Source organism: Physeter macrocephalus, chromosome 20, assembly GCF_002837175.3.
Source record: "Physeter macrocephalus isolate SW-GA chromosome 20, ASM283717v5, whole genome shotgun sequence".
Lineage (NCBI taxonomy): Eukaryota > Metazoa > Chordata > Mammalia > Artiodactyla > Physeteridae > Physeter > Physeter macrocephalus.
In genome coordinates this window covers 82,046,057-82,068,532 of record NC_041233.1, presented here as the reverse complement: position 1 = coordinate 82,068,532, position 22,476 = coordinate 82,046,057, and the positions used below count along the sequence as shown (strand labels likewise).

The following is a 22,476-nucleotide window of genomic DNA, read 5'->3' as shown; positions in this document are numbered from 1 at the left end:
TTTGGGGACACGGCCCGGACAAGCGTTTGGATGCAGTCCATTCCTCTGGGCCACGCTCAGGTGTCCTGGAGGAGTTGTTGGTGCTGCTGGGCCTCCCGCCGTAATCGCTGGAGGGCAGAGGCTGTGGACGGTGACACAGGGTGGCGACTGTCATTTAGTCAGTGCTGCAGGGGAGGGTCACAGACAGCGGCACCCGCATGGGTTGTGGCCTTTCCCTCCGTTGCACGCAGGGACAGCCGAGCTGGGCAAGAAAAGAAAGGAGGATGAGGAGAAAGAAGCCTCCTCTGTTTGAAGCTCGAGCTGTACAGTAAATTTCTGCTCAGAGCCTTGCTCGGCCACCTGACATCTTTCACCTGGGACCCACCTACCCCACAGCTTCTGTGGAGTGGAAGTAACTATCTGTCTCAAGAACTCAGCGATAATCCCTCCAGATGACCTTCCAGTAGGGGCAGGTCAGCGTCAGCCTCAAAATCAGGTTCCTTAGTTTCCAGTTGCTCTGAGGACAAACAGCTTGGTGTGGGTCCAGGATGGCATGTCAGTTTGATCTACTGGGCCGGCTCCGAGCAGTTGGAAGGCTGGGTGGTCCAGCAAAGAGAGGCCGTGCGCCTCCTGTGGCCAGTGACGGTAACTGGTTCCCACGGTGACTGACGGGGACAATGCAGAGTGTGGGTTTGCGTCTCCTGGCTCTCATGGGCGCATCTGGGGTTTCTGTCTGACCATCCACTTCCTCCGCTGTATTTTGGGGCCTCCATCTCCTTATAGAGTCATTGTGACAGTTGTCAGCCACCTGAGGTGAAACGCCCGGCGTGCGCGTAGTGATGGCTCGGCGTGTGGTAACTGCTACTTCTGCACCCATGTGTGGTCCTCCAGGTGCTCTCCTTGGTCTGCAAGAAGCACTCCCACTTCTTGACTCATGGTAAGGGTGAGAGCCAGAGGCGTTGGAGGCCTGGGGGCAGCCCTTCCTTCTGGAACGAGAGCCCACGCCCTCCCAGTGGCCTGCTCAGGTCAGCAAGGGCTAATTGAGCTTTAACTAAATACATAGTGACCTTTTAGCCCCAATTCAGGACAAAACAATATTCCTTTTACGGACATCTAAATTTACTTAGGTGAAAATAATTAACACTAATCCAAACTTAAATCACATTTAGTTATGACCTTTATCAAGAATAAAATGATAAGCTGTAACTGTCAACCACAAATGTATATGACATTTAAAGTGGTCTTTTTGGTCGCTTTTCAGGTGAGGCCCACTTATTCATGTTTCAGGAAAGCCAGTTGAATGATGATCTAAGTCTCTTAAATTTTTCAAACATTCTTGACAAGCCTCTTCATAATTAATTTGAATTAGCAGAAGAAATTTAACCTCAGGGGTCATAAATGCTTTTTCCAATCCCTAAAAGCGGCCGATCATCAAAAAAAAAAATGTCCTGTGGCCGTTTGTGTGTCATCTTTGGAGAAATGGCTATTCAAGTCCTTAGTCCCTTTTAAAAATGAGTTATTTGATTTTTTTGCTATTGAGTTAGAGGAGTTTCTTACATATTTTAGAAATTAACCTTTTATCAGATATATGGTTTGCAAATGTTTTCTTCCATCCCAGAGGTTGCCTTTTTACTTTGTTGATTGTTTCCTTTGCTGTGCAGAAGGTTTTTAGTCTGATGTAGTCCAGCTTGTCTATTTTTGCTTTTGTTGCCTGTGCTTTTGGTGTTACATCATGTCATTGCTGAGATCAACGTTACGAAGCTTTTCCTCTACGTTTTCTTCTAGAAGTTTTACAGTTGCAGATCTTTAATCCATTTTGAGTTGATTTGTATGTATAGTATGAGATAAAGGTCCAATTTCATTATTTTGTGTGTAGATGTCCAGTTTTCCCAGCACCATCTGTGGAAGAGACTATCTTTTCCCCATTTGTGTATTCTTGGCGCCCTTGTTGAAGATCACTTGACCATATATGCATGGATTTACTTCTGAGCCCTTTATTCTGTTCCATTGGTCTATATGTCCGTCTTTATACTGTCAACAGACTTTTTTGATTACTATAGCTTTGCAGTATATTTTGAAATCTGGAAGTATGATGCCTTCAACAGGCATATGATGAGATGCTCAACATCCCTAATCATTATAAAGATGCAAATCAAAACCACATTGAGAAAGCACCTCGCTCCCGTTAGGATGGCTGTTGCCAAAAAAGCAAACGATAAGTGTTCATGAAGGTGTGGAGAACTCGGAACCCTTGTCCACTCTTGGTAGGAATGCAAAATGGTGCAGCTGTTATGGAAAATAGTATTGTGGAGGTTCATCAGAAAATTAAAAATAGAACCACCAGATGATCCAGCAATTCCACTTCTGGGAATATAGCCAAAGGAATCGAAATCAGGATCTTGAAGTGATATTAGCACTCCCGTGGTCATTGCAGCACTATTCACAATAGGCAAGATACGGAAACTATCTAAATGGCCGTTGACTGATAAATGGATAAAGAAAATGTGGTATATGCATACCATGGAATATTATTCAGCCTTTAAAAAGAAGGAAATCCTATATTACGTGAAAACATGGATGAACCTGGAGGACATTATGCTAAGTGAAATAAGCCATTCAGAGAAGAATAAATATTGCATGATTCCACTTATGTGGGGAATCTAAAAGAGTCAGACTCATAGAAGCAAGGAACAGGACCATAGTTGCCAGGCTGGGGGGAGGGGCACACGGGGGGGGTGTTGCTGGGTGGGTGGAGTTTCAGATGTGAAGGGAGACTAAGCTCTGGTGCTCTGCTGCACGACAGAGTGCCTGTGTCAGCAAACTGTGTGTGTTGCACACTTGAAAACCCAAGAGAGGCTGGATCCTGTGTTAAGTGTTCTTACCACAGTAAAATTTAACAGACCGCAGTGGCACTTGCGGTGGGGGGGGTGCTGCACTTACTCTTGGACTTTGCACTTGGGTCCGGATGCTGCTCCTTCCCCCAGAGGGTCACCGCGGAAGGGCCTCTCCTGCCCCTCCCCGTGGTCAGCAGTTTCTCCTCGACCAGAGCAGGAGGCGACTTTTCACAAAGCCTCTTTGTCCCTCCAGGTGGTTCCACTTATGCCGCGGTTTCACTGGCATCCGGGGTAATTGACAGATGCGCTCAAGACCCCGTGTCCGCAAGTCCAGGCTCTGGAGCAGCCCACGCTGGCTGCTGTGCCCACCCAGACTGCAGAGTATCCCACAGCCGGCCAGCTGTCCCTCCGTTGTCAAGTTCGATACCAGAACCCTGACACAGGTGGGCACGGTCCAGTGAGGGCCCTACATGCTCTGGGCCCTCTTCTGGGAAACGCCACCTCAGACACAGAGGCACAGAGGCGTGTCCCAGAAGATCTGACTCTGTCCCCAAAAACCATGTGAGCAACAGTGATGGGCCCAGCAGATTACAGAGGTCCCACGGCAGCTGAGCTTTGTTTACATTCTCTCAAGCTCTGCGTCACTCTTAGGAAGTGTGGGTCTTCACAAAAAAGACGTATTGGCACAATTGGTATAAATGCGTAAGATGGTCCATTGTACCCTCAGTGTGGCATTCAGATTTGATGCTTCTTTGCTGCTTTTGTGAAATGAATTCACATGGCTCTGTCTTATGTAAGGTAGAAAATGTCATGTAGATTTTCACATTTCTTTTAGAAACCTTATGTGTTAAAGTCTTACTGTGATTACACCTTATTTTCTCTTCCAGCTTGCCTGGATTTTGTGGATTAGTGATGTTTATATGTCATGGATGACGCCAGGTCCCTGTGCCATTGTCCCCCATCCAGGCATGCTGGCTCGGCCGTCGGCCGCCGGCCCAGGGTGCCCCTCCATCCCTGTCTACCCGGCCCCCCTCCCAGAGCCCTGAGGGAGGCTGGCCTTGGAGGGCAAGGGTGCGAGGTTTTCTCGGGCCCGAGTGGAGTCGAGGACGGCGCTTCACTCGGCGGTGCCCCAGAGCTGGGCAGGGTTCCCTGGCACCCAGGCGGGTCCAGTGAATATTCACAGAGTCGATTGGAACCGATTTTTACTGAACTTCAGGAGCCCAGCCACCACCAGGCCAGCAGTGTGCTCAGCCAGCGGGGCTGGGAGGGCTGGGAGGGGCCCACCGAGGACCGTCGGCTTCTGGTCCTGTTCCCGCAACCTGCAGGGCTCCGACCTCCCAGCCGAGTCCACCACCTGCTTCCCGTTCCAGACCCTGCCCTCAGCCCTAAGTGTCTCCCCTGTTGCTGGTGAGTCTCTCCTGGGTAGAAAAGGCGCGCGTGTGCACTGCAGGAAGGCTGAAAAGAGAACACGTGGCGATGAGGTTAAAATCACTCTTAGTGTGTCACCGAGGGATAGTCCCTTTCTAAATGTGACAGGATTTCCTCTTTCTCTGCTTTGATTCCCAACAATACGCAATAGAATATCTTGAATTTTTCATTTAACGTTTTAAATATTTCCCCTGACTTTCTAACTCTAAATGAGAAGAACTCCAAGTCTGAAATCCCAGGCTCAGCCAGCAGCATGCTCTCCCTCCCAGGATTGGAAGTGGCACTTATTCCATGTGGCTTCAGGAAGAATTGTCACTTTGGCAGCAAACCCTGCGAACAAAATGACCGTAAAGTTGGACGCCACCTCGGTGGCCGGGAGTGAGCCGGGCCGCCTCGGCAGCTTCCCAGCCCGGGACCCACCCCAGCCCCCGAGTGGAGGCCTGGACCTGCCCGGATGACACACTGTGCCCCGGGGAGGCACCGTGCGGAGCTCAGATTCTAACATGAAGACCGAGCCCAGCGGAGGAAAGGGGACCCGCGCGAGCTGCACCTCCTACCCGCCAGGTGGCCTGGCCATCGTCCCGTCTCAGAGGTGGGAGTGTCCAGGCCCCGCCTGGCACCAGGACGCCTGCTCATCCCGCATCCCCTCGGCCGCGGGATTTCCCCAAGCGTTGGGATCAAACACGTGAAGGATGAGCGAGCGAGCCCAAGCCGGACCTCGTACCCACCCTGGCCACCCTCGGGGACACACCGGGGACAGTGCTGAGGGCTGGAGCCCCCCAGTTCCAGGGGCCCCACTGTACGTTCCAGGGCCTCTGCATTAGTAATAAAGTCTATTAAGAACATGTCTCCCCAGCTCACTGTTTCACTCATGAGCTTTCTCTGTGATGCACAGCTTGTGCATGGTCTGTGAGAAAATTTGCTGAACTGCCGGGACCTGTGTAACTGTGGGGATAGTGGGTGGCCCTCAGGGCCTGAAGCCGACTGAGGTCCCTGCAGGCCTCACCTCCCGTGGGCCCCCTGGGCCTGGAACAGCAGCCAAACCCACTCACCCTGAGTCCTGAGTTGGGGGCCCACAACGCCGTCCCAAAGCCCCATGGTGGCCCCAGAAGCAGGCACTGGGGACCTAGTCTGTCCAGCCAAGCCACGGGCCACGTCGGTGACCGGGGTGGAGGAGGGTGCAGGGGGTGCTGGACCCGGGCGGGGAAAGGGGGTGCCTGCCCCCAATCGGCCTGCCCACCTGGCCAGTGGGAGGGGCGCCCAGAGAGCCGGGCTCCACCCTCAGGCTTAGCGGGTGGGACCGGGCGGGGACGCAGCCAGAGCAGCCTTTACCGCCCCGCCGTCCTACAGCTTCTAGAGGGAGCCGGGCAGGCCAGTGCCAAGCACGTCTGTGACGAGCCACGGAGAAGGAGGTAGAAGACAGATTCGGCACCAAAGCGGAGGACCACTGCCTGGGAGCCAGGCCGGCGGATGCGAGCGTGAACTCTTTCTCTGGGCTTCTAGGGCACGGAGATGGTCTGCTGTATAGACTGCTGGCCCAAAGAAAGGAGGCACACCTGTTCTTTAGGAGAAACTGCGTTATCTCCCTGGAGCTGATTCAGAAGGAGCACTTCCAGTGGATCTTTATGTAAATGACACTGGCGGGAGGAGAGGAACATCCCTGGGTTGGGGCACCGGAGGGATGTGTTGAATCCAGAAACGTGAGGAAGCGTGTCTCCGGGGCCAGGTTGGTGTGGCCGTGGTGTTGCCGATCTTAGCTGAGGCAGGGACAGGAGTTGGAGGAAGTGGGCGGGGCCCCTCCTCCGCAGGCCTCCCCCACCCCCTCCCAGCTTCCTGGGATCCGCTGGCTTTGTAGCGGGGGAGGCTGGAAGCCTGGAGCGTGGGTGTCTGGGTTACTCACGGAAGGGAGATGCGGGCACCTCAGAAAGCCCTGCCGGCTGCAGAGCTGTGGGCACTGCTGAGGCATTCAGGCAGCCCCCGGGAAGGGCAGGGCCATTGTCCTGGCCGTTTCCCCGTCAGGCATGCAGCCTTGAACAGAGCCTCCAGTGTCCTGTGGCGACGCTCAGATGAGAGAGAACGAGCACATCACCTTTATTACGCAGGCAGCAGCAAGACGCTAACGAGATAACGTTGGTTCGCAGTTCCGGTGTGCGGCCAGTACTTCTCCAGCGTGTCCTCTGATGGACGCTCCGTCCCCACTATGACGGGCACCGCAGCTTCCTCCGCACTTTACACACATGGGAGCGTCCAGTCCCGAGAAGCTGCAGAAGGTACGTGTGTCATCTGAGGTCCGTGGAGCGTCCAGTCCCGAGAAGCTGCAGAAGGTACGTGTGTCATCTGAGGTCCGTGGTGCGTTGAGCGGCTGCTCTCGGAGCCCACCTGGATATCGGCAGGAGTCCGGGTCACCCTCAAGGCGGCGATGTGACAAACCAGGTGACCCTGGTAGGTGGAAGACCCACCTGGATAAGAATGTGCGCGCCTTTCCTTGCAATTGAAAAGTTTTATTGCCTGTTGGTTAGCATGCAGAGCAGGTGTGCACAGGTGCACGCGCGCACACACACACACACACACCCCCCCCGAGACGTGATTCACCCTCTGCCCACAGGCCCACCACGGAAAGGTAAGGGGACTCCCCGTGGGGGACAGAACAGGCCCCGCCCCCGGAGATCTAATGACCCACGTGGCGCGGAGGACATTTGATTAAATGAACCTCTCGTCCTTTGTTTAAGGCTCCTGACGGATTGGAGCAGGTTTAGCTGCCGACGGCGGCCTCGCTGCCCGGGAAACACGCCCAGCCCATCGCAGGGGCGGCCGGCAGCAGGCGCCGTCCGTGACTCATAGGGAGATGGCAGCTTTACATATTTAAAAGGAGCACGGCCGGCTTCCTATGTGAAGTATGTTTCCCCAGAGAGACCACCACCATTTGATCTATTTTTGATTAAAATGTAAAAATTAAAAATTAAATCAAATGGTAGTATAACTCCTTGGGGAAAACACACTTCGGTTATGAAGTATTCCCTACAGTAACCTTGAGACTCTTACGGCAGCATTGTCTCATTTGTAGGTGGTATCTTTATGTCACACGTAATTAAAATAAATTGCGGTGAGAACCACCAAACGCCTGCCTTCGGACGTACGGCCTGCAGGCTGGGCCCCTGGGGCAGGTCCTGGCCGGGAAGGTGCCAAGCAGAGGGGCAGACGGGGCTGCCCAGCCAGCACGGGACCCAAGGGGGCCCACTCCAGCCCCTCCCCTTCCAAAGCCCCCGGTGCAGTCTCATGTGGCCCCCGTCAGATGAAGGATCACTCCCTCTCTTCTCAAACAGCCTAAGCACAATTCATGTACCATCACCAAATAACAGATACTGCCCCAGAAACCAAAGCAGGTGCAATTGGATTTCCTAGGAAAATGTGCTTTGCAGAATCTAATCTACAACTGATTGGTATCAAACCACTTTATCAGTCTGCCTGGGAATACGGGAGAGCATTTGATAGGTTTAGGGGACGGTCACCTCGCAAACGAGATGCCAGCGTTTGCCTCGGTGATCCCCGCTGCTGACGGACACGAGCCACGCCGCATGCGGGGTGTGACTTTCTGGGTCGTGACTTCATCTCCATCCGTGTGGGTGTGACTGGACATGCCGTGGCTGCCTAATCAGACTTCCTTGTCTGCGTTCATTTTTTTGAGGCCTCTGCTTCGAATGAACATTCCCCAGCAGACAGACGTTTCTGGGATAAAGGTCTTAACGCAGCTCGCAGCCATGCTCTGCCGTGGTTTCTGTGTGAGCCGTGCCGGGCCCGAAGGGCTGCAGAAGTGCCGAGTCCCACGTCAGAGGGCACGGGGGCTGTCGCTGTCATCGGCGCACACGGGGTGCGGGCTCGTGCCGTTTTTCTTACCTACTCGTGTCGGACGCTTGACACGTGTAGATTTCCCTTTCTGTTCTCAGATGTGCTGGCAGCACAGCCTGGCTCGCTGGAAGCAAGTCACGACTGTCGGGGTTTGGGAAGGCAGTCACGTGATGAGCATGGGCTGGGCGGGCTCCGCCTCACGTCTTCCTCCCTGACGCCCACTGACGCCTCCTCCTGGGGCACGTGTGTGCGAGTGTGTGTATGAATGTGCAGGTGTGCACACATGGGTGTGTGTGTACGTGTATGCGTGTGCGTGCACGTGTGTGTGTGTGGAGGCTATTAAAATTATACACAAAACGCCTGCAACTTTCATCTCCACTTAACACTGTGTCCTGGGCGTCCTTCCCGTGAATGTAACTCATCAGCACAGATCCGGCTCGTTGTTTTAAGAGCCGTGTGTTACTACATTGAATATAGGAACAATAATTCCTGTTGCTGGTTTCCTCTTGACAGACATTTGGGTTGCTCTTCAATTTTTGCTACAGCCCAAAATGCTAAAACTTGTACGTTTAAAAATGCAACTCAAATCTGTTAGATATTTTACAGTCAATTTGGCAAGAAGTTTTAAAGAGCATAACACTTGGTGCTGGTGAGGATGTTGGAAAATAGGCACTCAGTCACTGTTGGTAGCAATGAAAAGTGTTACAATCATTTTGGAAGACCATTTTGCAAAATCTTTTAATGTGTCAAATGCCCCTGCTCTTTGCTCAATTCGTCACCCTCCTAAGAATTGATTCTGTCCACAGATTTATGCCCAAAGCTGCGTTCTGAGCCTATGGAAGGGACCGCTGTCTTCTCTCCCTTCTGGGGTCAGACGTCCTATGTGGGGACGGTGACACCTGTCAGGGCCCCTGGAGATTTAGGTTTGTGGAAGCTGCCAGTACTCCGGATGTCTGGTCTCAGACACAGCGTCTCCCTGGCAAGATGTCAGACTGGGAGCCTTGTCGCCTTCAAAGCGGAACAGATTTCCCCAACTCTGCCCTCCGGTGGCAGGAAGGAGGCGATAGCATTTCGTATGGTGCAGCACCCCGCATCCACCCTAGGAGGGCTCACAGAGGTCCGGGTGGGGCGTGGGTCCTGACCAGGTTGCAAGCGTCCCCTTGCACGGCGGCTCGTGTCCAGGAATGGTGCCCTGGACAAAGAGGCCGTGCAGTTTCCCCAAGGCCCCCATGGCCGTCAGGGCCCCCTCTCGCTGGGCCTCCAGCTCCACTCCTGCGGTCTCTTCTCCTCCTGCTCTTTTGAGTAAGGGGCTTTACCACGGGAGGCAGGCAGGGTGGGCCAGGCCAGGAGAGGATCACCGAGGACGCTTGTTGCTGCCTTATTTCCAGTGAGGGGAAAGAATTTGAGGCCAGTACAGAATTGATATCCGTGAACCAAACGGCCCACTTCCTGAGATGTTTTGCAAAAGGAGCCTTGACGTGGCCTTCGCCTTGGAGAGACCCAAACGCTCACATGGTCCTTGCACCGCAGGGACAAGCAGATGTATGACACAGTCATGGTAGCTCTTTGTGGACTGCCTGGCACAGGTTACCTGGCACAGGGGTGCCTTTAGCCCAAAAGGGGTTGGAGACTGGGGGTGCAGGGACCCGGGCATTCCGTTAAAGAGGCGGCCCCCAGACTCAGACTGGTCAAACAGCAGCCCCTCGTGCCCCCACCGACGCGTCCACTCTCACCCTCACCCATCCTGGAGCCCCCTGACTGGCTGAGCTGTTGAGAGGTTGGCGCCTCCAGGCCTCCTCCTGCTCACCACGGAGCCGCTTCCCCATACGAGCCAGTTTCTTAGCCCAAGCTCTCCACCACTGATGCCGTGCGACTTGCTGCGTCTCTGAATGGATCGTGCCCATTGGCTCCCTGGGGACAGCAAACTGATGGTAGCCTTCCTTAAAGGCATCCAGAGTGCCTTGGGGAAGGCCATGGACCCAGACAAAACAGTGTATGAAAAGCCTCGAGGTTTCCTAGAGGTGAAAGGCATCCTTATCGTCCACGGTGTGTGGATGAGGAAACAGGCCCGGGTTGTGAGCTGACTTCCAGGGTCACCCGGTTGGGACAGAGCAGCATTGAGCTGGGTTTCTGGCTGCCGGGGTGACCAACTGTCCTGGTTTGTCTGCAACCGAGGGTTTCCTGGGACACGGGACCCTCAGTGTTAACAGGGACGTTCCAGGCAAACCGGCCCCCGTTGGTCGCTCTGTCTCCCAAGCGCCCCCGTTGGTCGCTGTCTCCCAAGCGCAACCTCTCCCAAGCGCCTCCCTGCGTGCTCCCTGCCAGCTGGGGCCCCGTCCCCATGCCCCGCCCCCCGCCCTGAGCTCAGAGGCCCCCAGTTCAGCGCTGCTTTCTGGGCTGCCGTCTCTGCTTCCTCCCTTCGGTGAGGCCTGGCGTGGAGTAGCATACACAGTCGGTGCGCAGTAGTTGTGCTCTGAGCCACGCTGGGCTGACTGGAGGCACGGTCTACAGATAACCATCGGGGAAAGCCCCGTCCCAGATTCAGGGGCTGGGCAGTCCAAGGCCAAGGCAGGCACTGTTCTGCCAGGCTGGGGGTGGGGAGGGCACCCTCCAGGCAGCTGGACCCTGCTGTCCCATCGTTTAAATTGAGCAAACTAATTAGCAAAACAATCCCCCCAGATCATTTCCCTCCCAGGCTTCCCGTGTGTGTCCAGCGGCAAAGTCTGGAGGGGCGGTCACACAGGCTAAGGTGGACCTTAGCAGCGGCTGTGGGGACCACCCTGGTCGGGGCCGACACCTGCGCAGGAGCCGGCAGCCAGGGGACAAGATGCTCCCGGGGGACGCCAAGCACGAGGGAGCGGCCGCGACAGGAATCACGGGCCAGGGGCCTTTTCTGCACCCGCCATTCTCTAACGAACGTGTTTCTCTTCTGATGAATGACGTGCCACTGAAGATGCATTCCTCGTAAACAAAGGAGAAGTTCAGAACCAGAAACTTCAGTCTGTGGCGGGACCCCTGTCCCCCACTGACAGGGGCACCTCAGGGCCCAGGCCCTTCCTCTCTGCCTGGACCTGCTGGGAGCTGGCGCCCGTGTTTCTCCCTGTCACGAAAGAATTAAAGACAACATCTTGGGTGGGAAGCAATTGCGGAGGGTGGAAGTTTCTGGCTAGGCAAATAAACTGGATTCAAGTATATTACAGCCCTAATCTTTCCTGCCTCTCTCCAGACGCTCTCCGTACATGGAAAAATGAGAATGTATTCGCAGACAAAGCGTGACCTGAGGGAGAAGGCCGCCGGAATCTGGATTTTCAATAACATAAGACAATAAAGCTTAGACTTCTAACCTGCTGCAATATGGTTGAAGTATAAAGAGCTTAGCTGCTAATAAAAGGGAAGGGGTTTCCCCTCCTATCTGCAGATCCGGACCCCCCAGAAGGACACTTCACAAAGATCATAATGGGTTAGCCGGGATCACACAGACACGGGGCCCCTTGTTGACTGATTGTCTGACAGTTGTCACCTATGTGTCTGATATTACTAAGTCCCGTGTTGATTTCCTTGGGGTATTTTTGTCCCTTTAATTGCATATCTTCCTGTTGTGACCCTACACGGGGCAACATGTTGGGCTAGAGTTACCTGATGGCAAGATGCACATGCACTGTGCGTGGCGTCTCCTCGGTGGGGTGTGACTTGGCAGCGGCCACCCCATGGGGAGGGCAGGCTCTTAGGACGCAGGACAGAGCCGATTGCTTCCTCCTGGGAGGTCAAGCACCCAGACTCCTTTTGCAAAAAAAGGGAGCTGGTGAAATTCAGGATTGTGAGTGATCCTTCTCTGAATTTGTTTATCAAGTACTTTACCAGCGGATTAATGGGTTGCCAAGCTGTTCCCCAGACAGTGTAATTGAGGCAAATTGCATGAATACACTGCATCAATATGATTGCATGAATCAAGCTGGGGGAAAGCAGCAGTGCTTGGTTAAAAATGTTCTTTGCCATGTAAAATGAGCCAGCAACATAGCTGTGGAGAACTGTAACGCCAGCAGGCTTTTTGCCTGTCCGTCCCCTCCCTCCCCTCCACCATCTCCACCCAGACTTTCAGGTGGCTCAGGGCTGGTCCAGGATGGTCCATGGCTCAGGGCTGTGCCATGCCCTTCAATATCATCTGCACTTTAACATGACATTGAAGCCAAGTTTTCCAAAACATTCCAATTCTGTTCATTCCAGGTGTCGCTTCTTCCCTCCAGCTGCACCTCGGAAGAGCCAGCCCCACTGCGTAGAGGACACATCTCTAGAAGCTTTCATTCCCGCAGCAGCCGCTGAGGTGGGCTGTGTAGCCAGGCCGTCCTCTGGGAACTCAGACACTGTACAGTGATTCACACCCATACGGAGCCACATCGCTTCTCGCTCGGGTCGTCAGATACAGACCATGGAGACGTTGGATGCTCACAACACCACACCGCCAAAAGGCAGCTGCCGATGAGCGAGGAGCCCTCTGCTCAGGTGAGGGCTTTTAGAAATGCTCCGGCCCTGGTGCTGGGGGCCTGGGGAGAGAGCTGCCTGCCTCTGGGTCAGGCTGTTGGTGCTGTCAGGAGGCAATTCTGAGAACTCTCTGGACCCCTCTGTCCAACATGGGCTCTGCCCCAGTTGGTACTTTTGGTCCTGTGTTGGGAGGTCCTGAGGTGTGTGGTGGTGCCCACGACCTACTGGGCTTGGAGGACCAGAGCCCAAGACCCAAAATGGGCTCCCGGCTAGACAGGCTGATGTGGGAGTCAGGAGGCAATTCTGAGCCACAGACAGAGCCCACAGAACTCTCTGGACCCCTCTGTCCAACATGGGCTCTGCCCCAGTTGGTACTTTTGGTCCTGTGTTGGGAGGTCCTGAGGTGTGTGGTGGTGCCCACGACCTACTGGGCTTGGAGGACCAGAGCCCAAGACCCAAAATGGGCTCCCGGCTAGACAGGCTGATGTGGGAAGTGGGCACCAGATGTGCCACTCAGTAGCTCCATGACTGCATCCTCCAGAGCCTCAGTTTCCTCATCAGAATATAAGGATAACATGGGTGCCACTGGGTGGATCAACTGAATTAATTACAGTCTTTTAAGAGAGGGCAGTCCTTAGCCTTTGAAGGGCAGTGTTATGAATTGTTTCCTTCTCAAACTTCATATATTGAAGTCCTAACTGCCAGTAACTCAGAATGGGACTCTATTTGGAGAAAGAGTCTTTAAAGGTATTTAAGGTTAAAATGAGGTTATTAGGGTGGGTCCCAATCCAATATGACTGTTGTCCTTATGGGAAGAGGAGATTAAGACACAGACACACACAGAGGGAAAAGACAGACACACAGGGAGAAGACAGCCATCTACATGCCGAGGAGAGAGACCTCAGAAAGAAACCAAACCTGCTGACACCTTACTTTTGGACTTCCAGCCTCTAGAACCGTGAGAACATGAATTTCTGTTGTATGAGCCACATAGTGATAGCAGCCTGAGCAGGCTAATACAGGCAGGTTTGCCCACAGCTGGCTCTGCCCTCAGCCTAGAGAGAGTTAACCTTTTATTCCTTAATCTCTTCTGAAGGTGTTTCTACCTGTCACTGAGTCATCTGCTCAGAGGCTTCCCAGCTTTGTGACAGGTGAACAAAACACCTGTGCATTAGAAAGCAAGCATACGGGTATAGCCAAGTAAACTCCTACTGGACCTCTTGCTTATAAAAACTAAAAACTCTGCACAAAAAGAAAAAACTCTACCCAAATCTCTGACTGATATCTGAACCACACATGCTTGTAGGTAGAATCAAAGCAGTTTAGCTAAAATAACAGAACTGATTTGGGCTGATACTAAAGACAGAGTTTGCAATTTAAGTCCAGTCATGTTAACTGCCTACCAAAACAAAAACGTCAACATTCTCTGGAGGGTTAGAATAGACTCCAGAATCTCTGCAACATAACATTCCCAATACATGACATTCAGGATACAGTCTAAAATTGCTTGACATATGAAAAAAAAAAAAACAGGAAAATGTGACTCAGTCTCAAGAGAAAAGTCAATCAGCTGAGAACAATCCTGAGGTGACCCCCAAGATGCTGGAATTAGAAGACAACAACTTTAAAGAAGATATTATAACTACATGCAATTAAGTAAAGAAAAATATGCTGGCAGTGAAAGAAGAGATAAGAAATCTCAGCTAAGAAATAGAAATTATAAAAATCAGAACCAGAAAGAAATTCTAGAAATGAAAAAAATAATTGAAAAATATTTGAAATAAAAAATTCAGGGGATTGGCTTATTACCAGAATGGAGATAATAGATTAAAATCTGAGTCAGTGAAGTTCAATATAGACGAATATCAATCATCCAATCTGAAGAAGAGAAAGAAAACAGGTTGAAAATAATGAAGAGAGCCCTGGGAACCTGTGGGATAATATCAAAACATCTAACACATATGCAATTTGAATCCCAAGAGGAGAGAAAGCAGGGAATGTAGGAGAAAAAAGTATTCAAAGTTATAGTGGCCCAGAAATTTCCTAAATTTGGTGAAGCACCTAAATTTGAATTTCAGAAGGTTCAGTGAGCCCCAAACAAGATAAATATAAATAAAACTATGTCTAAGCATCATAATCAAACTGCTGAAAATCAAAAGAAAGAGGATATCTCTGAAGCAGCCAAAGAAGAACTATACACATTGTACGTGAAGAATACGATTTGAGTGACTGCAGACTTCTCATCAAAAACTATGGAGGCCAGAAGGCAGTGGAATGATGTGTTTGATGCGGAAAGACAAACCCGTCAACCTAGGAGTCTGTAACCAGGGACAATATCCTTCAAAAAGGAAAATGTTTTCAGATTAAATCACAGAGAATCTGTTGCTATTTATGAGAAGTACTAAAAGAAGTTCTTTGAAGGGAAATGATACCAGTTGGGAATTCAGATTTTAGAGAAGCAGTGGAGAGTATCAAAACTGGGAAATATGTGGGTAAATATAAATGAATGTTAAAATCTTAATTTCTTTAAAATACATAAGACTGTTTAAAGCAAACATTTAAAGTAACATTTTCTTCTGGGGTTTATTATGTATGTGGATACAATACCCATGACAACTATAGATTAAAGGACTGGGGGGACATATGGACCTATACAATTATAAGGTTTCTACATTTTACATATGGTGCTACAGTATTAACTCTAACTAGACTGAAAAGTCAAGGATGTATATTATGTATACTTTAATCTGTAAGCAGCCACTAATAGTGTAACGTACAGGGGTATAGCTAAAACACAATAGATTAATTGAAATGGATTTTAAAAAAATATTCAGCTAATCCAGAAGAAGGCAGAAAATGAGGAACAGAGGAACACAAAACGGAGGGAACGAAAAGAAAACAAAATACTAAATTAGCAGGCCTAAATCCAACCACATCAAAAATTACATTAAATTTTAGTGAACTGAGCATGCCAATTAAAAGGCAGAGGGTGTCAGAATGGACTTTAAAAAGCAAGACCCATACCTCATACTCATTAGGATGCTACAGTGAAAAACCCAGAAAATAACAGGTTGCAAGGATGTGGAAAAATTGGCATCCTTGTGCATTATTGGTGGGAATGTACAATGGCATAGCTGCTGTGTAAAACAGTGTGGTAATTACTCAAAACTAAAAACAGAATTACTATATGATCCGACAGCTCCACTTCTACATATATACCCAAAAGAATGAAAAGCAAGGACCTGAACAGATATTTGTACACCATGTTCATAGCAGCATTAGTCACAGTAGCCAAAAGTGGGCGGCCACCTATATGTCCATCGATGGGTGAAAGGATCAGCAAAACGTGGTAAATACATACAAGGAAGTATTATTCAGCCTTAAAAAGAAGGAAATCCTGACACAAGCTACAACATAAATGAACCTTGAAGACATTATGCAAAGATGTTTCTGTCACAGCCCCGAGTACTGAGCAGTGTCCACACACCCTCCCCCATGCTCAGAGCCCTGAGATCCAGACACATCAGGGCTGTGTCCACTCCTCACATGCCATTATCTGCTTTGACTAGAACAGGAAGGAAAACCCCAGATTCAGGACTGGGGCTCTCCCCTCTGCCCTGCTCCCCTATGCCTTCCAGTGCAGAGTTCCCAGGAACACCCTCCCTTGGGCAAGCCTGGCTGCCGCTGCCCAGCCCCTCTGGCCTCCGCTCTGGGCTGCAGCCTGGGATGCTGTCTGTGAGCGGGGACCATGGGCCCGTGTAGGCAGGCTGGTGGCCGAGCCCAGGGGCAGGCCATTGACCTGGACACGCAGCGCGAGCGAGAAGTGAGTTCTGGACAGTTCTGCCCTTGCCAGAGATTGTCTTCCTGGGATGGCAGGGCACAGCCCACCACTCTGCCTGACCTGGGCATGGGAGCCAGAGAAGGAAAGAGAGCAGGGACTCTACCTGTGGACAGGGGACCGTGTGCTGGCTCAGAGCCCACGTGCCTGATGAGCCCGATGAATGGACGCTTTAATCGTTATGAGATGTTCCTCCTCCTTTCTTTTACTGCTATCTGAGTTCTGTTTTGTCTGATGTTAATGTAGCCAGCCTAGGCTTCTTATGCCTACTGGTTTCAGGGTGTCTTTTTCCATCTGTTTGTGCTCAGCCTAACTGAGTTTTCATTTTAAAGTAACGATTTTAAAGGAACTTATTTAAGCTAACTGTTACAGCTGGGACTTGCTGTGTTTTCATTTCTTTTTCATTGTGGTAAAATACACATAACATAAAAATTCCCTATCTTCAGTGTAATTTACCATTTTTAAGTGTATAGATCAGTAGTGCTACGTATATTCACACTGTTATGCAATCAGTCTCCGGAACTGTTCATCTTGCAAAACCGAAACTCCGTGCCCATGAATAAATGCCCCATTTCTCCCTCTCCCTGCAGCCCCTCGAGACCACCATTGTGCTTTCATCTCACAATCCTGGGGGCTGTGAGAGTGGTGGAGGGTGTGTGGGTGTCCCCTCACTCAGGACCCTTTAGCCCTGTGAGCCGTTAGGACACTGGATGTCACCCAGGTCCTACTGTTCTGAGGCGCAGCCTGTGGCATTGGCCAATGTCACGCTGCAACCTGACTCCTGTCTCTCGCCGGCCGGGGGGCTGCCGGCAGAGAGCCATGCTCCCTGGCAGATCTCGGGCCTGGAGTCCGGCCCATGGGCACTTGTTTATGCTCGGTGGTCCGGGGCTTCCTAGGACCTCCTTCATGGCCGACGAGCCACAGGCGTGGGGAAGCCCCCAGGCAGGTCCTCCCCGCTCGGGAGCGCGGCTGGGGCTGGAGGAGAGACGCGCCGAGGACCTCAGCACCCGGCCCTGGCTCGGCGCGCTCGCCTGCCACGCGCGTCGCTGCCTGGCCCCCTCCGTGCATCCATGGGACGGACAGGCCTGTTTCTCATTGGGACCCCACGAGGAAATGGTTTCAGCTGCTCCTTTTCTGTGCCTCAATATGTGCCCGCAGCGGTTTTCATCACCCTACTAGAACGCCTGAATTACTTCTCTACCCCCCTGCCGCAGCAGCCCGCGCTGGAGCCCTGATCCAAACCTGAACACTGGGCACGCTTGCCTGAATTCTTGGGAGCTTGAGGGGAAAGCATTTCAAATTAGGGAGAACACTCCAGTACTTGGGAGCACTTGGAATCCTCACCAACACAACCGTTTCTAAGCGCATTTCAAAAGAGGAAGAAGCTCCTCTGGGAGCATCCCTTGAAACTGCCTGACAGAGAATACTCTGCAGGGGCACGTGGGCGCCTCCTAAATTTTGTGGGAGAAGGATCTGAAGAGCTCAGAGGCCGGAACCCTCTACTGTGTATCATGCAAGCGGCGTGAAACCTGAGGAAACACTGACAATGCTTTGGACACAACACCAGTGACCTGCCCACGTGCTGTCACGGCATCTTCCCACCGGTGACCCATCATCAGGGCTGCAGACTGGTACCCGTGAAAGCACCACGTGGAACGTGAGCCCCTGAGCCACAGGCCTGGAAAGGTGAGAGCACCATTCTCGCAGCCCTGGGGGTGGAGGGCAGGGGAGCTTCCAACAATGTTCACAGCAACCCTCGACCTGTCAACGTAGATTTTGAAACACTCACACCCATCTTGGAATATGGCAGAGTATCAGCCAATGAATTGTTTTAAAAAATTGAATCTTAAGGACCAATAAATTAGATCAAGGAGGCTTTGCTGTATTTGTCTGCTAGGGCAGCTGTAACAAAGTACCACAGGCTGGGGGGCTTGAACAAGATGAAATTTATCTTCCCACAGTCCTGGAGGCTGGACGTCCAAGATCAAGGTGTGGGCAGGGTTGGTTCTCCTGAGGCCTCTCTCCCTGCCTTGTAGACGGCCACCTCCTCCCTGTGTCCTCACGTGTCTGTCCTCTGTGGTCACGTGTATCCAGTGTCTCTTCTCATAAGAACACCAGTCCTAGCGGATGACCTGATGACCTCCTGTAACCTTAGTCACCTCTTGAAAGGCCCCATCTCCTGGCAGGGGTGCCGGGGCCACTTGGACATGCGAGGCCTCCGTCACCTCACACACCAAATGGGGATCGGAGCATGACCCCCGTCAGACGTCATGAGGAGAAATGAATCCATCCAGAGGCAACAAGAGTTTAGAACAGATACATCAGGCCCGTGATCAACAGGAACAATTGTTTCTCAAATCCCTGCTTTGCCGGCGAAGCCCCAACTGGTGCTTCCTTAGGTGCGTCCTCTCCGGCCATGCGTGGAGGTGGCCAGGGCCGGGGTCCCCGCCAGGAGCTCGGTACGTGAGGGAGGCGGATGCAGACACAGGCACTGGCATCCTCTGAGGTCACCGTCAAAGTGGCCTTTTTCACAGGGCAGAGGGAAGCCAGGTAAAGGGGCGCTGGGGGTCTCCAGGTGCGGGCAGGGTGCTTCCCAGGGCAGAGCGGATCCTTCGGGAGGTCCAGGAGCCCGCAGAGCTGCAGGAAGCAGAGTGAGGGCTGTGTGTCGGGGGAGCCGCTGGCTGCTAAGAGTCCAGAGCCAGAAGCCCAGGCGGGCGCCGGGCCCTGGCGGGGGCCCTGACTGAGCAGTTGCTCCCCGCACTGGTGTCCTGGGGCTGCGGTAACCAAGGACCACAAAGTGGGCGACTTAAAACGGCAGAATCTATTCTTTCACGGTCTGGAGGCCGGAAGTCAAGGTGGTGGCAGTGCCGCGCTCCCTCTGGGCGCGGCAGGGGATCCTTCCTGCCTCCCTGGCTTATGGCGTTTGCTGGGGTTCCTCGGATGGCAGCTCCTCCGTCGTCATGTGGCCGTCGTCCCTGTGTGTTCTGTTCCTTTGTGTGTGTCTCTCCTCTCCTTACAAGGACACCAGTCATTGGATTTGGGGCCCACCCTAATCCAGGATGACCTCATCTTTCGTTGACACATGCAAAGACCTATTGCCAACTGTCACCTTCCAAGGTTGTGGGCGGACGTGCACCTGGGGAGACACGATTTAACCCTGTGCAGGAAGTATGTTGTGAAGAGCAGCCCCCTTTGTCCCATCTTGGAGAGACTTTCTCACTCCCCAGTTCGCCCCTGTGATGCCCCAAAGCAGTGTGTGATATTAACTAAGTCACAAGTGTTTTCTGAAGAGAAGTGCTTCTGTTCTTGCTTCTCTCCCCAGGGATGGAAGACGAGCAGGTGCTTCCTTCCGCAGGCAGGGGAGGCTAAACAAAGCCCAGGACTGCGGGACCACAGGTAGGTAAGAAGGGAGGCTCTGGGCCTCTGGCCTCAGACAGGCTGCAGCCCCCAGGCCGTCCCTGCCCCTTTCTCCCCTCGGTGCGTTCACTGTGCTTTGACCACTTGCATTAGATCACCCTTATTTAACAGGACTCGTGTTTGCAAGTGGTCAGAACAAAATGGGAGCTGGCCAAAGCAGCAAGGGGCTTATGGAAAGGACCTGGAGGTGTCTCTGAGAGCCACTCAGCCCCTAGGAAGCAAGAACAAGCCCGCGCTGGATGTGGCATCCAGGGCCACCAGTGCCCCAGGCCCCTGCAGCTGCCTTCCGCTCCCGCGCTGGGTTTCCTTCACTTGTGCTGTGCGTCAGCTTTCTCCGCGTGGCTGCCAACGGCCCCCAAGCGGGTCTGCCTCAGCCGACAGAGCTCCAAGTCCAGAAACCTCAGGGCAGCAACTCATCGGTCAGGTCCCTCCCGGCCCCGCGCGGCATCGGAGGCCAGCTGGGGACAAGGACTTGCCCACGGAAAGGCGAGGGACTGGCGGGGAAACCCAGGGAGGTCGGCTACCTGCCACCATCACTGGGGGATCGCTTGTTTTCGGCATTTGGGAGCCACCAGGCTAACGTTTGTCACTTGGAAATCACTTCCTGTGCAGGGCTGGGCGAGCTCAAGTCAGACGTTGGAGCCATTTGGCCAACACCAAGCCGTGAGGGATGCTGCAGTGCTGGGGCCTCCAGGCAGCAGGGACCAGGGACGCAATGGGAGCTTTTCTGTAGACCAGACGCGGGCCGCGCACTTGGAGGGTCAGAGGGCCATTCCTGCCTGAGGGCCGGCTCTCCCTGAACCAGCCCGACAGGCCTCCCTACTCCCTGGTCTGGGCTGGGGGTTCCAGGCCATGAGAGACAATGTGCCTTCATGAAGTCAACCTCACGTTCCCCCATGCTTTTCAAACGCGGGAGAACCCAGCCAATGCCTCCTAGAAGAGAAAGGGAGATGGGGAGAGTGGGAGGGTGGAGAGGTGATGCCAAGCTTGCAGGAGAACTGCGGGTGGAACGGGGCGGAAGCTACACGAGTGGAGGAGTGAACAGAGAGCTGGGAGGAAACTCCGACCCAGGGCACCGCTGAGGGCTGCCCAGCGGCCGCAGCGGGCGGGAGCTTGAGACGGTAGCTCTTAACTGGGAATTTTGAGGACCGCTTGAGCAAATGGTAAAAAGAGGGTTTGTTGGCTTGAGCTGGAGAGTCCGGAGACGGTGATGGTTTCGGGCGGGGAATGACCCGCATCAGGGGTCGGCAAACTCTGGCCCTCGGGCCACATCTGTCCTGCGGGCTGTTCTTGTAAGTGCATTGTTACGGGAACACCGGCACAAGCGTTTACGTGTTATCTGTGTCTGCTTTCACCCAGCAGTGGCAGCGTTGAGCAGTTGTGCCGGAGACCATCGTCTGGCAGAGCCTAAGATATTTATTACCTGGGCCTTACACGAAAGGTTTGCCCACCCTGGCTCTGGAGCTGTGCTCTCTAATGTTATGACACTTGAAACCTGTCTAGTCTGAACTAAGATGGGCTTAAGTGTAAACTAAGATTTCAAAGACTTAATAGGAAGAAAAGGGTATAAAATAGCTCATTAATAAGTTTTGCATATTGTTTGCTTGTTAAGGTGGTATCTTTTAATATGTTGGGCTAAATGAACTATAGTATGAAAATTAATTTCACCTGCTTCTTTCTACATTTTTCACATGGCTACGTGAAAAGTGTAAAATTTTCAACTGTGTCTGTGTCTGCTGTTGCATTTTTATTGGACGGCACTGGTTCAGACTCCACACCTCTCTCCCACCTCCCGGGTGTGGTTCCTGCCTGTGGTAGAGGAGGTGGCTGCCAGCATCATCTTTTCAAAGATACTGGTTTGCAAAACTTTCTTTTTTTTTTTTTTTTTTTTTTTGCGGTACGCAGGCCTCTCACTGCTGTGGCCTCTCCCATTGCGGAGCACAGGCTCCGGACGCGCAGGCTCAGCGGCCATGGCTCAGGGGCCCAGCCGGTCCGCGGCACGTGGGATCTTCCCGGACCGGGGCACGAACCCGCGTCCCCTGCGTCGGCAGGCGGACTCTCAACCACTGCGCCACCAGGGAAGCCCGCAAAACCTTCTTAAGTATTTTGTAGTTCATCGATCTAAGTGCTAAAAGTTGTAAGAGGTACAGTTGACCCTGGGGATTGGCTCCAGAACCTCTGTAGATACCAAGATCCGAGGATGCTCACGGCTCTTATATAAAATGGCTGAGTATTCTATTTGCATTTGGTTGAATCCACAGATGCAAAACCCATGGATATGGAGGGCCCACTGTACTATAATTTTATGAACAACTAAGAAAGAAAACACACAGCCAGTTAAACCATGATGAAAGGCATTAAATGACAGGCATTCAGAACACCAGAATCAGTCCCAACAGCTTCTTGGTGCTTTGAGTTCCTTTACTACTGTGAGGCCTTGGCCATTTATCCTGCCTTGGGCTGCATTGCTGGGTGTGGTATAGTCAATCCTTTTGCACGTGTCTTGGTCACCAAACACAACCCAGCCTCACCTACATATGGGCCTCTTCTCTCCTTCAGGTTCATAAAGCCCTGGATGTTGTTTTGCAAAAAAACATGTGGCCTCCCAGTCATTCTCCCAATGATGCGTATTTGCTTCCCTAATGTTTTTTTTAA

At 52.4% G+C, this 22,476-nt stretch overlaps 1 protein-coding gene across 2 annotated transcripts in view; it reads left to right on the top strand.

The window, feature by feature from the left end:
• The window catches only part of C20H10orf143 (chromosome 20 C10orf143 homolog), a 114,941-nt gene that overhangs the window by 51,338 nt on the left and 41,127 nt on the right, over positions 1 to 22,476 (top strand). Inside the window, exon 5 of one of the 2 annotated variants that reach the window (XM_055080944.1) lies at positions 3,067 to 3,275. The exons of the other annotated variant lie outside the window; for it this stretch is intronic. Coding sequence (XP_054936919.1) covers positions 3,067 to 3,108 — 42 coding nt within the window. The 3' untranslated portion in view covers positions 3,109 to 3,275. Of the gene's footprint in view, positions 1 to 3,066; positions 3,276 to 22,476 lie in introns of those variants that run through there. 2 annotated transcript variants of the gene reach the window in all.